The sequence below is a fragment of the Chlorocebus sabaeus genome, chromosome 18 (assembly GCF_047675955.1).
Source record: "Chlorocebus sabaeus isolate Y175 chromosome 18, mChlSab1.0.hap1, whole genome shotgun sequence".
NCBI lineage: Eukaryota > Metazoa > Chordata > Mammalia > Primates > Cercopithecidae > Chlorocebus > Chlorocebus sabaeus.
In genome coordinates this window covers 46,644,896-46,664,189 of record NC_132921.1, presented here as the reverse complement: position 1 = coordinate 46,664,189, position 19,294 = coordinate 46,644,896, and the positions used below count along the sequence as shown (strand labels likewise).

The following is a 19,294-nucleotide window of genomic DNA, read 5'->3' as shown; positions in this document are numbered from 1 at the left end:
CACAAAGATACTAATAATCAGTGAATTATATCCATAAAACAGGTGGGTTTTGTGGTACCTACATTATACCTCATTAAAGCTTATAAACAACGTGTCAGGGAATGACTGTGGAAGAGATGGTGATGGCCTGGCTAGGTGCGGGGAGAAGCTTCTGTGATGAGTGGTCACTAGCTTAGCGGAAGTGGACTGAGAAAGTTCATTCCGTCTGCCTCACGTCTTGTTGAATCAAGGGCGAAGGAAACTGGAGGATGAGAGAACCAGACTGGCCTCTCTGAGAAGGTGTCTAGAGAGGTGACCTGTTTTGGTAGGTCCCTTTTCCCCAACTGCACGAACTTCACATTTTGGTCATAGGACGTGTTGCCCAGGGTGCTTCCACCTGGATTCCCTGTGTGTCTCGGACTCCTCACACCTTCCGGTTAAAGTAGATGACTCATTCCTCGGAGGCTGACACACTCAGGGTTGCATACACAGGAGGCACAGACATTAGTATCGTCCCTTGAGAAAATTACAATGCTACATCACTGGAACTTTAATGAAGAACAGGAAAAAGCATCAAATAATAACAAATGGATTATTATTGTCAATTCTTGAATGGGCAGTGAAGAGAGAACGAGAAAAAGGAATGATAAGAGAGGTGGGAGGAATGAGAAGAGGCAAACAAAAATGAAACAAGAGACATACAGAAAGCGAGAGAATATCCAGATATTAAGACAAATGGAACGAGGGAGAGGAAGTGGCTGAAAGAACAGTAATATCGACAAGGGGATTACTTAACATTATTCAGCATTTATTACATGCCAGCCATGTCCACAGCATGTTACTTGCATTGATTGATTGAATTCTCACACCCTCAGAAGGTAGACATTATTATCTTATTTTACAGACAATAAAGCCAAGCCTCAGAGAAGTGAAGTAACTTGTCCAAGATCACACAGCTGGCTTCAGAGTCGATGTTTTTCTACCTCTACAGTCTGCCAGGGGAGAACAGAACACACCTGGAGACTAATGTAGTGGCAACTGCCTCTCTTGCTTAAACTTTGAGCTTCTGGGCAAGTTAATCTTAGCTATCTCTGTCCTTTTACTAGCTGATGACTGGTTCAAATCCTCCTCCATCTCTTTATCCCTGAGATGGAGTGCCAGTTGAGCCCCACAGCCCCAGAAGCTTACTAAGAGCTTTTTACTCCTGGGGCAACTGTTGAGGGGGCCCTTGTCCCTACTTTTGCCAGATGGTGAAACATCTGTTTCTATCCTTGACTGAAACTATAGTTTATTTCTTCTAATTTAAGTGAGGAGTACTTGGGAACATTGATTCCACTGTTGGTTGCTAGAGAAAGTCATCAAGCTTCTGGTTCTATACCACTCAATAAAATAATGTAAGCACTTCTTGTAGTCACAAAGGGCTTTATATGTTACTCTTGTAAAAAAGGCTCCCTCGAGACACAGGGTCGGAACTGAAACACACAGGTTTCTGTGAGCCTTAGTTGGTTAAACCAGACTTTTCCCAAGGCCACTGATATTATTGTAGCAGAAATCTGTGTATTCTGAGAAGGCGGGACGTTTCAGAAAGTTCTTTTAGCGGTAGCACCGTCATGTCCCTGGTGTGTGTGCCTCAACAGGGGTTTCCTTGAGTTGCTTATCTATTTTAGATAGTCCCCTTGGCACTTGGGTAGCCTTGGCCTTAGCCTTGATTGTGAGCAGCCCATTGGTTGTGGCTGCCTGCTCTAAAGAGTGGCTGTTCAGAAGCTGGTGATGTTTCCCTGGCAGTGGCTGTGCTGATAGGAAAAGAATCTGAGTCTCCCTGGGGAGAATAAGGTCAAGCTGAGCCGCCTTGCCTTCTGGGTCACTGGATTCTGGGTACTTGGTGCATTCCACTTCATCTTGCTGCAAAAACACAGACTCAAAAGGAGTGGCAACTGTAAAACTAACCCAGAATGCTGGTATCAGGGAGAAAAGGATGGCTAAGGTGAATGCATACTGACAGTCTCTCTTTGAAATGTGGAAGCCCTATGAAGGCAGATGTCAAATTTTGTATTAGGGTTCTCCAGAGACACAGAACCAAGAGAATATCTACCTATCTCATATGGATTGGCTCTGTGTCCCCAGCTGAACCTCATCTCAAATTGTAATCCTCACGTGTGGAGGGAGGGACCTGGTGGGAGGTGATTGAATCATGGGGGCAGTTTCCCCCATGCTGTTCTCATGATACTGAGTGAATTCTCATGAGAGCTTATGCTTTAAAAGTGTTTGGCAGTCCCCCTGCCCCCCGCTCCCGCTCCAGCTCTCTTTCTTCACATCCAGCTTGTGAAGAAGGTGCTTCTTTCCCCTTACCTTCCACCATGATTGTAAATTTCCTGAGGCCTCCCCAGCCATGTGGAACTGTGAGTCAATTGAACCTCTTTCCTTGTAAATTAGCCAGTCTCAGGCAGTTCTTTAGAGCAGTGTGAAACGGACCAGTTCTCTCTCTCTCTCTATCATCTGTGTAATCTAACTCGAAATATTTATTTTTAAGGAATTGGCTCATGCAATTGTGGGGACTGGCAAATCTGAAATCTGTAGGGCAGGCTAGCAGGCTGGAAATGCAGGTGGGGTTTCTATATTCCTGTCTTAAAGCTCCATATACTTTGTGCATCTCATAGAGTACATCTCATATGTATGTATGAGTTAAGAAAATAATAGTCCAAAGATACAAATCTTGAGGGACTGTCAGTGTGAATTCACTGTAAGCAGCTTAGCATCCTTTTCTCCCTGATACTAGCACCAGTGGAATGAAGGAATGAATAAGAGGAGTGCACATCTAGGGGGCAGCTCTGCGGAGGTGATAGGGGCACTGACTCTAGGGTCAGACTGCCTGGGTTGAGTCTGAGCTCTGTCTCTTTCTAGCTCTGTGACTTCAGCTCCATCGCTTAACTTTTCTGGGTCTCGATTTCCTTATCTTTAGAATGTCATGTTATCTACCTGTATTTGTCCATTTTTACACTGCTATAAAGATGTACCTGAGACTGGGTAATTTATAAAGGAAAGAGGTTTAATTGACTCACTGTTCTGCATGGCTGGGGAGGCCTCAGGAAACTTACAATCATGGCAGAAGGTGAAGGAGAAGCAAAGGCTCATCTTACATGGTGGCAGGTGAGAGTGAGTGAGAAAGCAAAGTGGGAAGAACCCGTTATAAAACCATCGATCTTATGAGAACTCACTCACTATCACAAGAACAGCATGGGGGAAACCACACCCATGATCCAATCACCTCCTACCAGGTCCCTCCCTCACACCTGGGGATTATAAGTCAAGATGAGATTTGGGTGGAGACACAAAGCCTAACCATATCACTACCTTATAGACATTTTCTGAAGACTAAATCTGTATTAAGTACTTAGAACCTCATCTGGCACATGATAAGCATTCCATAAGTGTTAACGACTACTATTATTTCTGAACCCAAACTGACATAGTGTCCCATATTGGGGAAGGGAGTATGCCTATGATTCTTTAATTTTCCTTTGAAAGTTTTAGCCATGAAAGAAGAAAAGGGTATATTTACTGGAAAGGCAGGGATAAAATGATTGTCTTTAAACAGATATGATTATTTCCCTAAAAGAAGCCAAAGGACTTAGCAAAAAGATTTTTAGAATCAATGGTAGCAGGGAAATGGCCATATGTAAAAGAAATACATAAAAATGAAACTTTCTCCAATATGTCAGTTTTAACTAATTAGAAAATATAGTGGTGGAGGGAAGCTACCAAATTTAAAGGTACCTTATGGTGGATGTCCTTTGTTTTATTTTATTTAAATACACACATACACACACACACACACACACACACACATATATATATACACATAGAGAGAGAGAGAGCAAGCAATATGTGAAAATACAACAAGACCAAATAAGGTTTTTCCTAAGAAGTCAAGAAGAATTACATATATATGTGTATATAATATATATGTTATATATATATGTAAAACTGTTATATTGGACTCTAATTCTTGAACTCTTAGGATGAGTCTTATATGGTCCTGTTGTATTATTTTTACATATGATGTAATTTGATTTCCGAAGTTTTCTTAAATTTTTGCATCTTAGATTTTCAGTGTGACTTTTTGGTTAGGTTTTAGTACTAAAATTACACCAGTTCCCTAAAACCCAGGGACTCTTTTTAGCCTTTGTAAGCCTTCGAGACGGTTATACAGTGAGGCAGTTGTGTAGTGAAAGGCAGGATGGTGCAGGTGACCGTGGAGTCAGATTCTGTGCTTTCAGCCCCGCTTCTGTTTCCACCAGCCCCGTATGCAAGTTACACCATTTCTGCCAGCTTTGTTTTCCTCATCTGCAAAATGGACGCAGAAGTAGTACCTACATCAGAGGCGGGTGGAAGCAGGGATGGGGAAGGGTGAGAGGTCACAGATGCCCTGCTGTGAACCTGGCTGAATCTGGCCACACTCTTCACCCACTTGCCTCTTCCTTAGCTGGTCCCCTCCTTTTCTCTGAACCTGAGATCTGGGGCCTCCTCCCTGCCTCAGCCTGCTTCCACCATCGTTGGCTCCCAGTTCCATGCAGGTTTCTTTTATGTATAGGATTTTGTGTACAGCAGCAGATAAGGTAGGAGGTAGAACATTGAAGCGGAGGAATTGTGATTAAACTTCTAAAAAAAATAGGACTTTTTTTTTTCTTCTATGCTTTCTTAAATTCCATTAGGGTTTAGCTTAACAAACCAATTGCCTGGTTTCTCAGCACCTGGAAAAGATGGTGGGCTTGCTGTGTCTTGGCAGTCATAGTTTTCACTGAGGGGCCTGGAATCCCAGAGTGACCACCCTACATACTCACCGTGGGTCTAGAGAATTATGTGGGGAAACACACTTACTCAAAGTGCAACTTTGCAATTGTTTGAAGATACAAGAAGATACAGAATGGACCCTTTCTGAAATTCTCCAGAACTTGTGGCATTCTGAAATGTCTTCCCTGGCCAACTCATGCTTTTTCTCCCTGTGGGCATCGATAGCATGTCCTTTGTCTGCTATTCATTTGACATTTACTATTGACTTATAACTGCTGGTAATGCAAATTACAGAAAATCATTGAGATTGGAAGACTAGGATTTACTGTTTCTAACAGTTAGAGCCCATCTCCCGGCAGGGGTTCACTGATTTTCTGCTCCTGGCTGCTGTCCCTGCTACCCTAGAAAACCTTTCTTGGCAAGTCAAACAAAAAGCTGTCTATAATTCAATTCGGTGCACTTAAATCAAAACTTTCTTCTGGTCTGGTCAGAAGAGTTAGAGGAGTGTTCATACCAGGGTTTTTGAGAGTGAGAGGTTTTTTGTGAAGAATATGTTTTTGCAGATATCCATGTTTACAGGAATCTTGAACTTGTCTTCTGTAGACATTGTGTATTGGCTGCAAGCTTCTTGAGACTAATGCCTTGCATATAAAAAATGTAAAACAAACAAATGAACAAAGGAAAATGGAGGGGCTCACTGAATTTTGAGGGGACTCTGAATGCAGACTCTCTACCTGAAGCAGCTGCTCAGCTGGAGGCTACTGCATGCTTTGCAATTATGCTGCTGGGTTTCCTTTTTTCTTTAAAAGAATCTATATTAGTCTGTTCTCATGCTGCTGATAAAGACATACTTGAGACTGGGTAAGTTATAAAGAAAAAGAGGTTTAATGGACTCACAGTTCCTCATTGCTGGGGAGGCCTCACAATTATGGTGGAAGGTGAAGGAGGAGCAAAGGCATATCTTACATGGTGGCAGGCAAGAGAGTGTGTGCAGGGGAACTACGCTTTATCAAACCATCAGATCTCATGAGAGTTACTCACTATCACGAGAATGTCCCCATAATTCAATTACTTCCCATGACTTGTGAGGATTATGGGAGCTACAATTCAAGATGATATTTCGGTGGAGACACAACCAAATCATATCAGAATCAACAAATCATTGTTTAACCATACTTCTGTCTCTCTCTTACCTGGTCAGAAGAATAAAAAATGTAATTGATGTAGTCATTACTGTGAATTCATAATCACACTATTAGTAGCGTGCCTTGGTGAGATCTGTGTTCCCTTCTCTCCAACACAACCACACCAGGAGGCAGGAAAGCACTTCCAGATTCTGTTATACATTAAGCCCTGGTGGGGAGAGGTGAGGATGGACAGGGAATCCCGCTTCCAAGAGCCCCGCCATACTACCTGCTGCTGTGCTGTTGGCTGGCTCCGCTTTTCCTTTGTCCACTTCCTCTTTCTCCAAACCTCAAAGCCTTTGTTCCTGCTGGGTAGCCAGGACTCATGTTTTTTCCCCTTTATCTCCTTCTACCAACTGCTCTGTGCTTTGGTTCCTCTCTGCATAAAGCAGGATGGGCCCTAGTGGGAGTGGAACTGGGGAGGTCTGCCCTTTTTCTTCCTCATGAGAAATGCAGTGAGAAGGAAGCAGAGGTGAGATGGGGTGTGGGGTAAATTGGCATGTCTGATAATAAGTAGTCTGTAAGCCTTCTTTTGTAGATTCCCATTTTCCTGTAAAAGTATAAGAGAAAAGCCAACAGTCTTGAATTGATACACAGTAAAGCAGTTCTGATTACCCCATGATGTGTTCCCTTTTCCTATATCTGCCCCCACCCCCACCAAAAGGTAAAAATAGCCATGAGAATGATCAAGCAGATCTGTGTTGTTACATTCCAGGAATTTTACTTCATGGACACAGATTTTAAAATTTTCCCAACATGGTCAAGCACGACTATGTGCAGAATCTGTGGATGGAATGAGTTGATGGAGCTTGGCAGTGAGATGCATGTGCCAAACCAACAAAGTCAGACCTCTTTATTTTATTTTTGTGAAAGGCCTGCTATGTCAACATTATTTCAGGATAGATTCTTGTTCAGTGTGGGTCTCTGCTTCTCTGGATACCCACTTAGGTGGGTATGTCAGAACCTTCACGTGGATTGACAGCACGTGAGGTGTCTCTGCTGACTCCTCTGATGCCCCTGTTTTGTCTCCTGTCTCGTTAGGCGGGGCAAGAAGCACAGCATCATCCTAAGGACGCAGCTGTCCGTGAGGGTCCATGCCTGCATCGGTGAGTGACATCTACCCTCAGGAACTAAACGCATGATGAAAAACGCGACTTATGGGAATAAAATAAAGATTCACTGTTATTCTATATGTTTGCACTAGCCCCTATCATTAGTTCTTAGAGTTTTAGTGAAACAATTTCCAGCAGTGATTCATTCCAGCTTCCTCTGCTGTTTGGTTAGTGACTGGAGCGTGAGGTAAGACAGCTTGCTGGTGAGGTTCCTTCTGGCAGTGCTGGGGGAGATGTTCTTCTGGGGACTGTGCCATTGTGAGCCTCTGGTGCATTGACCTGCTCTTCAGGTGCCTCCTGGTGGCTCTGTGAGGAGTGCCTATGGGGAATTGGAGTCTGGGGCTCCAGGTTGTTATCAGATGACTAAAAGGAAAATATTGGGTCAGTGCACGATGAGGGTACATGCGGATACAGGGCAAGATGCTCTTCAGCGAGCAAATGTATTTGTGGTTCAGAATGGCTTGCTGCGGGAGGCCCAGTTTCCTCCTTGTATTGAGCCAAGTTGCGGGAAGAATATAATGTCATAAAAAGGAAAAAAAATAAAGGAACTGAATTTCACTTTATGCCTAGAAGTTTTTAGTATCTGAGTAATTTTGCTTTTGTTTAATATATGGTGTGGTTTTCATTTAATCCTCTAATCAAAAGAGCATAGATGATCCTGTTGAGACCTAGTCTGCACCCTAAACGTATTCATGGGTGGAGTGGAGGAAATTATTTCTGGTCCCTCCTTTACTCTGCTTCTCTATTGGAGACCCAGGGATGGGGAGACCCAGGGCTAGAGATGGAGGGAAATCCATGTGATTTCACTTCATTTGGTGTGGAGGGTGGTGAGGTTGCAAGTGTCTTGGGTAACAACCTTTGCCTGACTCTGCAGCCAGAGAATAATTGTGTGCGTGACTCAAACTTCAGGGACTGAAAGGTCAGGGTGTCAGTATTGGTAATCTTGTTGGAAACAAAGTAAGACCCGTAGGACCTCCAGCCAACATTGACTATTCTGCTTCTCAACTGCTTGTAGCACTGAGTAAATGTACAATGTATATGGGCACTTATATTAAATCAGTGGCTTTTTAATTACCCACTTCATGTTTTCCCAGTAATTTCATATGTATAAATCATGTGTATCTAAAGGAAAGGTCTGTGACACGACTTTGGATAAACTTCCCCCTTACCCTTATTCCAGATCTAGAACAAATCCAGGCACAAAACATGTACTGAACACTGTTGAAACACAGTTGATAACTACCAGAAATTTGGGACATAAATATGAATTGGTTTTTCCTAGGAATAGTAAGGCGGCAGAAAGCACACTTGTTTGAAAATGAGCTCAATCCAAATCCAAATGATTTTAAGGAAACTCCTTTGCCGTATGTACTCAAATATTTCAGGTACAGGATTTTTTAAAAACAGCTTTGTGTTATTGACTTGTCTTATGAACTTCCGTATCCTATCATCCCATGTGATAGGTGTAAGATGTGTGACATCTTATCCTGTGGCATACTGAGCACTGACAGCCCCTCAAGCCCACACTCAACCCAGGACACATGTGCTCCCTGCTCTAGGGATTGACCTGGGGCTGGTGGAGTCACAGTGCTTGCTCACATACCTCCTTATGCCAATTGCACTGCTTATCAAATTATGTAATTTAATGAAATAGTACCAAATATTTCATACACTAATTAAATATGACTACCTAAAGGTCACTGCTTCTTTGAAAGTTCACTCTTTTGGAAAAGACTCAAAATTAGTCACTACAGAAGCATTTCTGTCAATGTAAATGTGTTATGATAACTATAAAAGGTGAGGGGGAATATTATAAAAATCTAAGAGGATTCTACTCTTCATAAGCATCTTGAGCTCTGTTAGACTTCAAAGAAACTGAGACTGGAAATCAGACCTTGTTATTGGAGTAAGTTATAAAAGGTCTACGTGGAATTCCAATGGGTAGATCCTTATTCAGAGAACTATTTGTGCCTCATCACAGGTAGACTGGCATGTTTCGCTGTAATAGCTACGAGTGCAAAATGTTTTAAGGTCTTGTTTATGTTTATGTATTTTTTATGTATTGTTTTCAAAAGGATTTTCTGCTTTAATCAGCTTTTACCATTAATTGCCTCAGGCCTGATTATGTCAGATGAGAGGATTTGGCTCAATAAACTAACAGCAGCACCCAAAAAGGAAAAGTTTTTCCTTTGTATTAAAAGTCTTAAAATTCCATTTCCTACTATTAGCAAGATCTGGAATAGATTTATTATAATAGCACTAAATATTATCCTTTGGTTATGTATAGAAAATAGAATGTGTGCATCATGTTCATGAAGTACCTTCCCCTGTTGTGACATATTCTTTCCCTTTCTGAATGGCAGTGTTCATTGAGATTTCTTAGGGATAAAGAAAACAATACCTGGAACAATTTTGTGTCAAAATGACAATGGGAAATATAACAAGGAGAAAATCTTTTTCACTTCAGTTGTTTTAGTCCTTGTTTCTTCTTAAGGTTATTTCCCTCTTTGCCATAGAAGAAATAGTTGAAATAGTAATACTACAGGCGTGGGGCATAGTGGCTGCTGTCTCAGCCTAGCACCGCATGCAACTCCCCTGAAGACGTTCCTTCCACCCACGACTGGCCTGGAAGGATGCAGGACCAGCTTTTGTCTCCTGGGCCTAAAATGCTATCAAGTAAATGTCTCAAAAATAATGCTTTCCTCACCCTACATTCTCTTCTCCTTCATTCCTGTTTTCATTAAGTAGAGGAATGTTTAGAATCCAGGACTGCATGTTAACGAGTTAGAGGTGACATGCTTTTGGAATTCTCTAGTGTTCACTTTGGAACCCAGCACCCATTGGGGATGAGTGTGTGGTGGGTGAGCCATTATGGTTAGCAGCCCAGCAACCCTCATGAAAAATGAAGGCCACAGGGCTCTGCTTTGATGGTTACAGCTAGCAGCTGAAGCAGGTCTTTTCTGATAGTGTAGCGGCTCTGAAGCATTTGGCAGGAGGTTGGAATGAGATTTTGGTATAGAGAGAGGCCTCAAGCTTTTGTACCTCTGTGCTTATCTCCACTGGTAATTTGTATTTCTTTTGTGCATTTTTGGTATGAACACTTGATATTGCAGCGAACGCTGCAGCACTTACCTTCTTAATCTAGCTTCGATCTTTCAAAGAAATGAAAATTTTGATGGTCATATCGTGGGCATACACTTACAGATAAGAATTAAGGCATGTATGATAGACATGAGAAGTCTGTATTTTATGAGGTTAGCTAGAGAAAATAAATTTTTTGGTCCCTGAAAAGTGATCCTATTTCCAGACACCAGAAAAATGTTCAGAGGGCCAACTGGCTCTGATAACTAAATCTCATCATGAAAAGAAAGGAACTAAAGAATTGTGGGGTAAGGAATGGAATCTAGGATTTAAAAAAAATAAGGTTTGAAGTCGTTAGGACCCTAAAGTTCATATCTGAGTGTTTTTTACTGGCTGGCTTTGAAGGCATTTTGTTGGGCCAAAAACCTCTGGGCTTCAATTTTCTGAAGCCGATCCTGTCTTCCCATTAAGAAAGTAAAACCCTGGCGATTGATTCTCTGGGTTCCAGGAGGCCTGTCCTTTCAAGTGTCCAACATTGAGTTAAACAAAAGTGTAAAATTTGGGTGAAGCTTCCAAAATGTCATTTATACTTGCAGCTGTGAAAGAACCCTGGCACAAAGGGCCTTTAGAGGCATTTGAGAATCCTATGAGATGATGAGGTCTGCTTGTGAGGGGCAGAGATGAGTCAGGCAGAGGCTGCCAAGGGGGCTGAAGTGACTGATCTCTGCATAAGATGCATCTAATTACTCAGATGGTCAAGTCACAGGGACAAAGGCAACTTTTAAAGGCAAGAAAATGATATGAGAGAAGGCTATTTCATCCATTAATGCCAGTTTCTAGCAACAGAAACATTAACAGAAAAAGCCATCAACGTATAACTTGCAAGGCATTTTTCTCTTGCAGGCCCTATCATGCAGCCACGTGCTTTACACTGTATTGTTATAGCAAAGAGATGAATTATAAACAGTGCAACATTTCCTCAAGAAGAACCTTCTAGTGCAATAGTAATGAAGGGGATTCACCTCATAGCCAGCCGATTTAGGAGCATTGGCCCCCTGCGGCGCTGTGTTGAGCAAGGTCCTGAGGCTGTGTGCAGTCTTAATGGGAAAGGATCCTGCATCGGTACCCGCTTCTACTGGTGGTGATGGAGGTGGTGTACGTATGTGTGCCATTGGGTGGCAGCTCAGGTGAGGTGCAGGTTTTGTCCAGTGCTTGAGCCTCCTGTAGCTACAGTATACGGGTCCCTGGGCTTCTGTATTCGAAGGGTGGGAAATGAGCTGTAATTCATGACCCCCAACCCCTGTCCCCTCTCCTTTCTTCCCAGTCCCTTTCCAGGTTCTGCCTTTGTTCTGCAGTCTGTGAATCTGAGCATGGCTTCTCTCCCACTTCATTGTGTTTCTGACCAGGCCAGGTACCACCTTCTTCCACCTCTGGGTGTCTTTCCCTCTAGTCAATTTGAGCTGGTTTCTCATAGCTGAGCCCTCCCAGCTTGCAGGGAGGCCCCTCTCTAGCTTCCTTTTCTGACATTTCACTAGCCCCTAGGTTGGCCTTTGGAAAATTAGCTGGATTCTCATGTGGTCCTTACTGCTTCTTGGTTCTGGGTCAGTTTGGAATTTCCATAAAAACTAGAGGTTTCCTATGGGAAACAGCAAATTGTCTTTTTGACACCCTTGGCCTGACAGCACTCGGGTGCTGTTTCTGTGCTAGCTAATAAGGATGAGGCTCATGGAGTACTGTGTGCTGAGAGACATGAGGCCTGAATGGTGATGCGTGTGTGCTTGGGCACCTGGCCCCTCTGGGTGCTTGCTGTAGGATCCACACAGATGCAGCTGGCCGTCTGTGGTCTACTCCATGGCAGACTCCCCACATGTCCGCTGTATGCTACAGAAAGGGAATAAAGCTGGCTGCTCCCTGACTGGGAGACACCCCTATCCCACCCCCTGGCCATCCGTTCCCCTCTGCCCACCTGCCCTGCCTTCATTGACTCCAGGCCCTGGACCTGGGCTTCTGGCTGGCTCTATCCTGCCTTCCACAAGAGGCTGCTTCTGCTCCTGTCCTGCCTCTACCATGCAGTTTTGGTTTGGAGCTGTGGGTGGTACATCCTCTTTGCCCTGTCCCTGGACATCATGGTGGCCAGGCTCACAGTGTCCTGGCTGTGCTTCTCCCTGGTGGCATCAGGTGCATTGAGTCATCATACTTCCTATTTTCTGTTCTTTGATGCCGGGATCCTCTGATTCTCCAGAAGCCCCAGAAACCATCTGTCATTCTTCCAAAGATGTTCATCTTCTTTCAAAGGCTCGTGAGTGGCCAACTGCAGCTTCAGCATGAGATGGGTTTGACGCTGAGTCTCTCCTTGCAGCCGGAGACTCCCAGTGCATGGTCCTTTAAAAATAAAGATAAAAATCCTCCTCTGTTTTACACCCCAAGCCTGTGACCTGTTTCTGCCTGTGGTTCTGTTTTCCAGGTGAAAACGAGCTCTGTGAGTTAATCAGATAAGTACCTCCCGTCATCTGTTTCCCATTAATCTATCACAGCTCCCAGGAGGCAGACCCCACGGAGTGTGCATGTGTCTAGAAGGCCCTTAGGTCTGGGATGAGGGAGATTTCTTAGTCAGGTCAGCCTGTCAGCCTCTGCACTCTGTGTGGGTAGCTGCCTCTAAGGGGCCTTCCATCAGACTGGAATTGACAGTTGTGTCCAACCCCTGTCCCCCCCACCCTCTCTGCCACAAAAGAAAAAAAAAAAGAAGAGAGAGGGGAAGGATGTAAAACACACTGTCAGGTCAGGTTTATTAACATACATGAGAGGGTAGTTGTTTTTAGTTTTTTTTTTTTTTTTTTTTTTTTGGGTGCAGTGGCATGATCTCAGCTCATTGCAACCTCCGCCTTCCTGGGTTCAAGCGATTCTCCTGCCTCAGCCTCCCAAGTAGCTGGAAGTATAGGCAGGCACCACCATGCCCAGCTATTTTTTTGTATTTTTAGTAGAGGTGGGGTTTCACCGTGTTGGCCAGGCTGGTTTTGAATTCCTGACCTCAGGTGATCTGCCCACCTCGGTCTCCCAAAGTGCTGAGATTACAGGCATGAGCCACCCATGTCTGGCCAAGTCTAGTCTTTAAATGCTGGGAACCATTCAGTTCTGTCACACATCTTTCCACACGAACGTTATATTCATATGATATATAGGTCGAGATTGATTTCTCACCGAAATGGAAAGAGCAATTAAAGAATGAATTTAAAGAGTGGCTTTACCATCTACAGACATGCAGATAAACAGAAATACAGAGGATGAATAAAGAGGAGACACACACTGGTGAGAGAGAGGTAGCGTGGAAACTTCTGGATAGGGCTGGAAGCTCAGGTCAGCTGTGGGAATTACGCGGCACCAAGAAAGGGAAAATGGACAGGAACAATGTGAATTGAATCACAGGAAAGAAAGCAGATATCTCAGGGTCTCTTATGACAGCTTCATTTCATATTTGTATTTGACATTTTCCCCATTTTACTTTAATTAAATTATATTTTGCTTCTTTAGGACTTGGTTACCTTTCATCTCTAAGGATCTCGAGGTGTTGGATAATGAAATTTAAGCATTGCCGTGGAGCCATTATCAGTGTTTACTCTGCGCTTTCCATGTAATTGTTTATATCCTGGTTGGTCACTTAACAAGGAACATGAAAATCTGGCAAACAAAACTGATAATGGAGAATGAGGTCCCATTGATAGGGATGCCTGTAGCAGGTGTTACCAGATAAGTTTAAATCATGCGCTGGCAGTTAGACTCCAATGTTCCTATCCAGTAAAACGCCAGATATATCCAGAAAACAATTTCTGATAGGGAAACCACCCTGGTTTTGACTAGAGTGTCTGCATAAATGCTTTCCTCTCACAGGTGTGGCCTGCTTCTGGGGTGTGATATGAGCTCTAATGACCAGCTCTGAGTGCTTTTGGCTATCCCCATGAAGAGACAACTTTATTTTTGGCACTGGACAATCAAAATTTATCTCAGGAAACAAAATGCTTTGTCTTATTTCTAGAAATGTTGGTATCCAGAGGGTGTGGGAGTTGAAAAGGAGGATGGATGGTTCAAAAATGTCTTGCTGAAGAAAGTTATTTGAAGAGTGGGTGCATGTCAATGGATTTTTCACATCTCAACATTTCTGTTGTATTAGAAATACCTGATGGGAAGTATTTTAACTTGGGGAAAAAACCATATAGAAAGCATTCATAGTTCAGCAAAACTGCTGCCAGTTCAAGGTTTACTTTAAAGAAGGAAAGAAAGGCATTGGAGAATTGTTACAAGTGATGTCATCTCAAGCCTATATACTGGAGTAATAGCAACAGAAGAAGAAGAAAAATTAATAGGTTCTGCTCATTATTTTAGCATAATTGTAAAAAAGAAAACAGATTCTATTAATTGTTCCCAAAAGTAACATGACTTATCTGTAATCCCAGTAACTGGATTATGGGCGTGTCGCAGGAAGAGGCACTATCTTACTAGGATGTAGAGAAATTGTTGGGGCAAGGGATAGAGCCACAGTCAATACTTCAATCATCTATCTATCTCTCTCCCTCCCTCCTTCCCCTCCTCTTCCCTTCCCACCTCTCCCTCCCTTCCCTCCCTGCCGCCTTTTTCCCTTCCTCCCTCTCCTCTCTCTCTCTATCTCTATCTCTTTTTCTTTCTTTTAAGAGTCAATGGTCAGTTTAATAACACTCTTAAATTTAGATAATGTATTTATGAGTACTTCAAAAGATGTAAAATGCTGCAAAGTTTATTAGTTTGAGATAAACTCTATGAGAAAGCTGAAAAAGAAATGCTGTCTGCCTCAGTCATTTAAAAAAGTCAGGTGAGCCCCGTTCACTGACTGGCACATTTGCAGCTGACTGGCACATTTGCAGCTTGGTTCTTTGCCACCCACAGGTTCAGGAGCCCTCGCCACCCGTCCTGAGCCATGGCAGGAGCTTAGAAAGGGGGTCTACCAATGGCAAGGCATTTCCTCATGGCCACAGGGCTGGGACACCATAGGACTAGGGCTGTAGTCTCTTGATTCTTTGCACTGGCCTGGTGTTCCTCTTTTTAGGCCTTTGAAATCGTCTTCAACCCTTCTCTACAGATACAATTGCCGAGACCGATGCAGCCCTTCTGGTTTGAGAAGTCTGGGAAGTGCTGCCAAAATGTCTAAATAAATGTCTTTAGAAACATTTGCCTAAGTGAAGTTTCAGCAGGCTTCAAAGGATGGTGTTCCGACTGAGTTCCAGTGTGGTTCACAGATTGCCTTAGAGGAAAGTAAATCAGCTGAGAAAAATGTACTTCACCCTTAAAGAGCTGACTATGTTTAGGAATGCAGCTAAAATTCCTTCTGAGCCAGGCTGCAGATGCCTGGGAGATGGAGCTGGGGCTTCCACATCCCTTTTGGGCTTCCACATCCCTTCCAGGCTCCCACTCTGATCAGCTGGACAGCTGGTCTCTTGTTCTGGCTTCACGTTGGGAAGTCCCTGGAAATGAGGTCTCTCACCTGATCAGAACTGCACTCTGTCCCTGCTGACTGTAGGAGCTGCCTGAGAGGAGGATGAGGGTGCCCGGCAGACGCTGCGAGTCCCTGTTCTGGGTTTGGTGCTTTGGTCCTGATCTGAGCTCTGGATTCTGTGCGGGATGGCAACTTGCTCTTGAACACGTGAAGGTGCGAGTCCTCCTTGTTCTGAGTTTGGTACCTTGGTCCTGGTTTGAGCTCTGTGAGGTCTGGATTCTGTGCGGGGTAGCAGCTTGCTCTTGAGCATGTGAAGGTGTGGACCCTGTTGTGCCGGACGCAGCATATTGTCTCACCCTCAGAAGGAGACCCCAAATTATTTGTTGTTAAAGAAAGAAGCTAAAAGAGTCAAGGTGCTGACAGTGTTTCTTAGGTTTGATTTGTTTACTTCAGAAATGGATTCCTTTGCTATGTTCTCAGGAAGAAGAATACAAGGCAGTAAATTTAAGTACCACGTGCTAACAGATGACGCCATGGGAGCACCTCAGAGGAGTAGAAAAAATATGAGAGTAAATAGAGAGTTACAAAGCTGTGGCAGTGCGTAGACTGTTGTTTTGAGGAGCATGTCAAGGAAGGCTCTGGGCAGTGTTATGTGAGCCTGGAATCGCGCTGTGCGTGTTGGTGGCCTGTGCATGTGCCAGGCAGGGCTCCGTGGTGCCGGCTATCGCAGTGGGGCCCCGGTCTCCGGGAGGTTGGAGGTGAGATGGTGGTGGTCTGGGATAGTGACCTGATGCAAGACTGCTCCATGGAACAGCTTTTGTAGCCTTTCCATTACAGTATGTGCTTCACATCTTTTGGGGAATGGGGTGGGATTCTGTTGTCCCCAAATGTAACAAGTCGATGGCAGACTTTGACGAGCGCGTGAAGAAGAGGTAGGTGCTTCATTAGGGATGGGCTGTGGCTCTTCCTGTGACTGCCCATCAGAGCACTTCTGTTTCCAGAACCAAGTTCCGGCTGCCTTTTTGAGGCCCAATAACGAGAAGCAGACAAAATAGGGAAGAAGGGAATTTATTGCTGTAAACCGGATACAGGGAGAAGACTGGGGATAATTCCACCAGACCAACTCAAAGTGTTACAATTTTCTTTGTCCTTATATAAGTTGGGGTTATGTGCTCATGTGCAGTATAGCATTTGCCTAAGTCTATTGGTAACAATTTTGTTTCAACTAGAAGGTCACAGGCAACAAATGCTTGCTAAGTCTGATTAAAAGGGCCCCAGTACCCTCAAGGCCTGTCTACTGTGGTACCGGAGTGATTATTTCTATCTTATCTCCTTTACAGCTTGGTCTGGAGAGCTGCCTCAGACTTTCCAATGAATCTGTTCAACAGCTGCCTCTGTTACCTTGACTTGTCTCAGATTCTGTCAACCCGAGACGGGTCCTGTCTAGGAATGTAAGACTGTCTCTATTATTTTGACTTGCTCCAGGTTAGGGAGAAGCCTATACAAGGCTCCTACTGACCATATGATTCATTTCTAGCTTTGATGTTTGGGCACCGATTTCCCCAGGTTTAACTGTTTGCTCAGTGTCAAGGCAGTGCTGCGGAAATGTCTGTAACTGGAGTGCTGTGCTGCCCTGGCTGTGTGATTGTCATACAGGTCTGTCTGTGTGTGACTGTCATACAGGTCTGTCTGTGTGTGACTGTCATACAGGTCTGTCTGTGTGTGACTGTCATACAGGTCTGTCTGTGTGTGACTGTCATACGGGTCTGTGTGTGACTGTCATACGGGTCTGTCTGTGTGTGACTGTCATGCGGGTCTGTCTGTGTGTGACTGTCATACGGGTCTGTGTGTGACTGTCATACAGGTCTGTCTGTGTGTGACTGTCATACAGGTCTGTCTGTGTGTGATTGTCATACAGGTCTGGCTGTGTGTGACTGTCATACGGGTCTGTCTGTGTGTGACTGTCATACAGGTCTGTCTGTGTGTGATTGTCAGGGAGACGTGGCCTGCCACACTTCCATGGGGAGTGCCCTATCTATTCACAGGGTGGGTGACCTGTGCAGGCGGCTGTTTCCACACTGTTATGGGATGGCATTGGCCAGCCCTTCCGGCCCTGCTGTGTTCTGTTCTTGGGCAGGCTTCCTCCTCGGTGGGTGACTTGTGTGGCCTGGGATGTCACCTAGGAATGGATGAATGGAAGGGGCGTGGGAATTTAGGTCTGAGGATTCTGTCTGAAAGTAGAGTTGGCGCTGTCCTGCATCACGGTGCTCTCATGCCATGGACATCTGAGGCTGGGGGAGTTCTTGGGGTGCTGTGCTGCAGCTGAGTTAGGTTCAGGCCCCACTGGCTACTGTTATTAAGCACCTGCTATGAGAAAGGTGCTTAACAGAGGTGATTCCATCTATCTTCCTGACACATACATTATCCTTACTTTACAGGAGGAGAAAACTAGATTCAAATAGGGTTGGGAGCTTGCCCAGGGACACAGAGCTAAACAGCAGAGCTCAGATTCACATCCCCATCTGTCTAATTGTTAAATGGAAAAGTTCTGTTTTATTATGATGGGCAATGTACTTTTAAAAATAGTTTCTTTTTATAAAAGCAGAAAGGGAAAGTTCTACTAAGCACTTAGTGCTTATACTTCCTTCCAGGCACTGGGCAAAGCACTTGACAAGTATATCTCCTTTAATCCAAACGGTAACCTATGAATCAGAATTCCTGTTCTCACTTAATAGAGGAGAAAACTGAGGCATGCAGCAGTCTAATCACTTGGCCAAGGTCCCACGAGAAGCATATGACAGAGCTGAGATTTGCACCCATGTCTGTCTGCCTGACTGCAGGGTGTTGTGTTCAACCTCTGTGCTCTGGTACCTCCACTAACACGAGTGCTTTTGCCCCTTGACGGGGAACTTACTATGCTTCAGGTATCCGAGCCCTTGACTAGCACAGCTCTGGGCTGATGAGAGAACTCAGGCTCGAGAACCAGACCTGCCCCTGAGAAGCAGTGTGACCTTGGAAAAGTGACCTCACTGCTCTGACTTCAGTGTCTTCATTTAGCAAAAGGGGATGCTAATATTGCCTTTAAAAATTGTGAGGATTAGGCCGGGTGTGGTGGCTCACACCTGTAACCCCAGCACTTTGGGAGGCCGAGCTGGGTGGATCACCTGAGGTCAGGAGATGGAGACCATCCTGGCTAACACAGTGAAACCCCGTCTCTACTAAAAATAGAAAATATTAGCCAGGAGTAGTGGCGGGCACCTGTAGTCCCAGTTACTTGGTAGACTGAGGCAGGAGAATGGCATGAACCCAGGAGGAGGAGCTTGCAGTGAGCTGAGATTGCACCACTGCACTCCAGCCTGGGCGACACAGTGAGACTCCGTCTCAAAAAAAAAAAAAAAAAAAAAAAAACAAAAAAACCCCAGAAAACAGAAAAACAAAACACACACAAAATTAGTGGGGGGCATGGTGGTGGTTGCCTGTAATCCCAGCTACTTGGGAGGCTAAAGAAGGAGAATCGCTTGAACCAGGAGGCAGAGGTTACAGTGAGTTGAGATCATGCCATTGTACTCCAGCCTAGGCAACAAAAGCAAAACTGCATCTCAAAAAAAAAAAAGAGAGAAAAAAAGTGAGGATTAAATAAATATTTCATTGGTGCTAGATCCAATTTTTAAAAATAAAGTCATATA

At 44.2% G+C, this 19,294-nt stretch overlaps 1 protein-coding gene across 4 annotated transcripts in view; it reads left to right on the top strand.

The window, feature by feature from the left end:
* Window positions 1-19,294, top strand: part of FHOD3 (formin homology 2 domain containing 3) — a 519,848-nt gene that overhangs the window by 104,930 nt on the left and 395,624 nt on the right. For 2 of the 4 annotated variants that reach the window (XM_073006354.1, XM_073006353.1), the window contains exon 3: window positions 6,996-7,060. The exons of the other annotated variants lie outside the window; for them this stretch is intronic. In XM_073006354.1, coding sequence (XP_072862455.1) covers window positions 6,996-7,060 — 65 coding nt within the window. The remainder of the gene's footprint in view (window positions 1-6,995; window positions 7,061-19,294) is intronic. 4 annotated transcript variants of the gene reach the window in all.